Source organism: Lycium ferocissimum, chromosome 4 (genome assembly GCF_029784015.1).
Source record: "Lycium ferocissimum isolate CSIRO_LF1 chromosome 4, AGI_CSIRO_Lferr_CH_V1, whole genome shotgun sequence".
NCBI lineage: Eukaryota > Viridiplantae > Streptophyta > Magnoliopsida > Solanales > Solanaceae > Lycium > Lycium ferocissimum.
The window spans coordinates 36,038,780-36,043,769 of NC_081345.1; the positions used below are offsets into that span (position 1 = coordinate 36,038,780).

The 4,990-nt window shown below is 35.0% G+C and overlaps 1 protein-coding gene across 1 annotated transcript; it reads left to right on the forward strand.

Annotated features, from left to right (window-relative positions):
• Positions 1-599: 599 nt before the first annotated feature.
• On the forward strand, positions 600-2,521 carry LOC132052615 (small ribosomal subunit protein uS14z/uS14y/uS14x). The gene is made up of 3 exons (XM_059444229.1): positions 600-768; positions 2,007-2,106; positions 2,327-2,521. Exons 1-3 carry the CDS (start codon positions 707-709, stop codon positions 2,333-2,335), a joined length of 171 nt encoding a protein of 56 aa, XP_059300212.1. The 5' UTR covers positions 600-706; the 3' UTR covers positions 2,336-2,521.
• Positions 2,522-4,990: the final 2,469 nt, after the last annotated feature.

Consider the following 4,990-nt stretch of genomic DNA (forward strand, 5'->3'; position numbering starts at 1 on the left):
TTTAATAATACTTTTTTGAATTAGTTTTTTTTAAAATACTTATTTTTAAAAATATTTTCCAAAGTTTTTAAAAAAAAACTTTTTACGGGATTTTTAATTAAAAAAATAGGTTTTTTTTGTTTTTTGAAAAATTTTTGAGAAAAATAACCGAAAGGCCTTTTTAAAGGGCGGAAAAATCTTTTTTTTTTAAAAAGATTTTTTTAAATTAATTTAATTGACCATATTATTGTTTTAATAAAAGAATCTTTTTTGAAAAGTATAAAATACTTTTTAAAATAAGTTAATTTTAGAAGAACATAAACGGTACATTTATCTTGTCGAGTAAGGATGTTTGTGCAAAATTTCCTTTTACGAGTTAATTTGCAACAATTTGTATAAGCAATTTAATATGGCTCAGAGGCAAATTTAACATTAATTTAAAAAAAAAAAAGAAGTGAGATGTGTCAATAAATAAAAAACTATATTAGTCAAACTGGGGCGTTTGTGCAAAATTGCATTTTTAGGAGTTAGTTTGCAGCATTTCGGCATCTAATTGGGTGAAGATGCACAAAATGTTTACGTCGCCTTAGGGTTTTGACTATCCCCTATATAAGTTCTCTTCCATCCCCAAAACAATTCCTTGCTATTGTGAACAAAAAGTGAGTTGTGCAAAACTAGGGTTTTCATACAACACACAGCGCAGCCTCGCTTTTTCTGGTTAGTGAAGATGGGTCACTCTAACATCTGGAACGCTCACCCCAAGAACTACGGCCCTGGTTCTCGCACTTGGTATCCTCATTTCACCCCTTTCGTTGTTCATTAACTAGCTGTTAAGTTCTTGTCTTGAGATGAAACTGCGTAATGTCGTTTGTTTGTTATGTTAACTCTTGTTTATTTGTGTTTGTGATACGATTGCTTGTGTGTGTTAGAGCGGATAGTTGTTTTTCTTTTCTATTATTTGTTTTAGATACTGAGATAACATCGACATATTATGTTTTTCATACTAATGTGGTCAATGTGTTACCGGTTCATATGAACCCATTAAACCCATTAACTAAATAAGTATAAGTTAATAGAATTTGAACCCAGTAAATCACATGGGTTGTGGTAGAATTCTCAGATGTGCCTCTATCTAGCGGATACTCATAAATTCCTGGTATAAATAATTGCTCCTCCCCTTATAAGGTGTTAAGAACTATATTGTGGCTGGAAGCAAAGATGAATAAGATGGAGAATAAAGTTGTAGATTTGAGGCAATGGGTGTGCTCCCATTTCTGTTGAGTGAAGATTTGAAAACCTAACTTATTGTTGGTTGTTATTTTTGGAGAGTATATTGTGGTCATGCCTATGGCAGGGGCTAGGTTTTATTAAGTGAGGATTGTTGAACTTTATTCGTTTTTCACTGTCAATATGTGTTTTCTTGGTGAATGCCATGGGAGTGGTAAAAATGAATTGGTGTAGAGAGGGTTACATACAGCGTGTCTATATGGGTGATCCAAACTAGTTTAGGATTAAAATGTAATTGATTGATTTGATTTTTTGTAAATGTGAATAAATTGGTGAAGTATTGATTTTGTTCTGTTTGTTGTCAATCTTATGAGGTTTCTTTGTTCTATCTCCTAAACATTTTTTTGAATTCTTTCTCTTATAGTTCAAGAATGGTAGGTGCTCGGTGAGACTTTAGGATGCTGTTAAATGTCACATTCAAATAGTCTTTACTTAATTTCATAATCCCAATTGACATGGATTAGATTTTGGCTCTGGTAATTGTGAACTTCTGCTGTTATCAAATATTGCTGCCAGTCAGTCTTTTATATGCAAAATCTTTCACTTGTCAACTATAAGTATTTCTATCTTTCTATGTGAAAGATGCACATTTGTGATTTTGCTTAATTCCTTTAAGCTTCCCTATGTCTTATTCTGTTTAGTTTTATGTACAATGTATAACACAAATTTGGAAAGAGGATATTCTTACTTGCTTTTGCCATGTCTAGTTGTTGATCTTCAATTGTTTGTATATGTTGCAGCCGTGTCTGCGGGAATCCTCATGCAATTATTAGGAAGTATGGACTTATGTGCTGCAGACAGTGCTTCCGCAGCAATGCCAAGGAAATTGGCTTCATCAAGGTAAAAGCTGAATTCTGTATTCAAAATTATATCAGAGATTTGCTCAACTTCATGTAGCTATTTGAATTGGAAACTAAGAATATGCTTAGTTTTGGTTAGATTGAGAGTCTTTTGATTGACAGGGCATGTTAGCTTTGTCTGGATTATCTTTAGTCCTAGTGCTGTCTATTTCTCTCTCTTATTCTGTTTGAGGCTAATCTATTATTCTATTTAATTGCAGTACCGTTAAACCTTCAATATGAGTTTCTACGAGGACCTCTGTTTGGTGCTGGTAGAGATCTGCAATTAGAGCTTTTTGATTCTCATCTTCCCTTCAATTAAATGATGTAATGGGATAATTTTGATTTAAGTTAGTTTCTGAAAGTGAACTTCGTTGTGGACTAAAGACTATCTTTTGATCTGAATATCTCTTTTTTATACTTCTCCAATTTGTAGAATTTTGTTTACGCTTTTCCTTTTCATGATTTATTTCCATGTCACCTTTCTGTGATATTTCCGTGGAAGGTGTAGGAGGTTGAACCAGAAGTTTGAAGTAATCGATTTCTAAGATTTATTATGTGTGCAAACACTGGCAATATTAGAGACGTTAGCATTAGGAATGGCTAGCCACAGCATTTTTTGTAGGTTGAGAAGTTTTGGACCGTAACAAGTACTTAACTCGGTTAAGTATCAGTATTACTACTGTTCGTTATGATGAAGGGGGTATTAGGTGCTCTAGTGTTTGCTGATTAAGATGCATTTCCCTTTTTCTTCATTTGTTTTTCAACATTCAATATCCATAATATATTTATTTAAATATTATAAATATAAACTTCAAATAAAAAGTAACTAAATATTAGAAAATAAATACAAATTTAATAAAATAAAAGTGTCGATAAAACCAACCATTATAAGATGTATTATTTTGATGGTGGGTGGGGTTATATATGGTGTCAAGGGTGGTGGTGAAAAAGTAGGTGGGATTGTACTATTCTTTGAGTGGTGGGTACCAGGGTGAGTGTTGGTAAAGGGTAAAGGGTTGGGGGTTGGTATAAGGGTAGTAGAGGATTGGGGTGGGTGGTGGGAGTGGGGGTGGTTGGGGTAAGGTAGATGGGTACAGGTGGTGGTGATAGGTGGGTTGTGGGGATGGGGGTGGATGGGGCCTGGGATGGGGTGGTGAGGGTAAGGTAGATCTACTTGGTGGTGATATGGGTTGTGGGGATGGGGGTGGGTGGACATGGGGTGGTGATGGGTTGGGGTGGTTTGGTGGTGGTGGTGAAAGCCAAATGTTAGGGGTAGGGTTGGGGTGGGTGGTATATTAGTAGGGTTCTTGCTGAAGGCTACATGAGGTTTGTGAGGGTGGTGGGGTTAGCAATATCCCCATTTTCCCATGATATCCAAAAATGTTTAAGATGTTAATGAATAATCACTCATTGTGAATGCGGGATTTTCGTAAAATAAAAAACTTAATCTGGTTTTCCTACTATTCGCTTCCTCATCCATTGGTGCAAACAATCGGCTTCTTTTCTGCCTTAGAGAACCTCTTGTACGGATTTGTACTATTCTTTTGAGCTTGCATTCCTGTGAAAGGCTAAACAAACCAGAAGAGAAAATGACAAGCAAAAAGGGAAGTTAAAATTTAAATAATAGCAAGCATTAGAAAATTTTAGTAGTTTGGGAGTGGCAAGGAGGCCTGGTATGGTCCCGGCAATGTCTCCTTTTTGTGATATGCAGATAGCCAGATACCAACATTCTGCTGCAAAACTGAAGGAAAATTTAATAAGTGAAAAAGCCAAATGTTAAGGGAGTAAACAATATTAGAGGGGTCTTGCTAACATACTACATGAGGTAGTAGTTAGCAATATCCCCAATTCCATTATCCAAAAATATCTGTAGTTTGAAATAGTCACTTCATTGGTGAATTTGGGCTTTTCGTCTTTTTGCCAAAAACAAAAGCTGGTTCTCCTCATTTGTGGCATCGGTCTTCTTCTCTGGGTTGGCCCTCCTCTAGCCTGTCTCCTCTCCATTTTTTCTTTTCAATTTCTCTTTGTTGTAAGATCCAAACATAAAAAACCCACAATTTACCTTACATGCTAGTATTTGGCCAGAAACATCCCGGCTCCTTGCTTTCAGAATATTATGTTGTCATCATTAGATTTCGGTGACTCCATTGATGTCTTAGCTCTGACCCTTTCCATTATTATGCTTTTAAGGATTTTTGGGTTTGTGGAGATAGATGGAGAGAGAAGATAAGTTGAATTGAGTTTAATTAGACAAATTGTGGGTACCAAAAGCTAACCGTCCTTTTTAATTAATTAGTTGGAGTATTAGAGACTCAAACCATGATTGACTAATGTTGAAATTGAAGTTCAGACTTAAAATCACGGAAGAGTGTGGCAGAGGAGAGATGGACGGGGGAAAAAGAATTGGGGTACCAAATGATGTGTTTTAATTCTCGTGTAAAGACCAAAATCCCTTCCTTTTTAAATGTGTTTTATTATCTTTTAAAGGATATTTTGGATAATGGAAAATGTGGATGTTACTAACTTCTAGTAGTATGTTAGCAAGACCCATATTAGAGTATATAAATAGCTGAGTGTACGAAAGGAACAAGTGTAGAAAATCAACAAATGAAATCCTAGAGACACCTTTGGAAGGTATGAGTTGATCGGATGCAAGGAAGCTCACTTAGGCTTAATTTGTTTTTATGGATTTGAATATATATCTGAATGATTCTTTTAAAATGACACATATGAATGATCGTGTTAATCATTTGTTTACACTTAATGGATCAGACCTTATGTCATCCAGTGTGTTTGTTTACATCAAGATTTGGGTTTGATTAAGATTTTGAATAAAGTGTTAATATCATTCAAATCTGGACACAACATTTTAATAACTTAGA

What these genes read in the sequence shown, in the direction of transcription:
- LOC132052615 (XM_059444229.1), top strand. Translation starts at nt 707, where the DNA reads ATGGGTCACTCTAACATCTGGAACGCTCACCCCAAGAACTACGGCCCT. An exon ending in GGCCCTGGTTCTCGCACTTG is followed by an intron (nt 769 to 2,006) that starts GTATCCTCATTT and finishes TATATGTTGCAG; the next exon opens with CCGTGTCTGCGGGAATCCTC.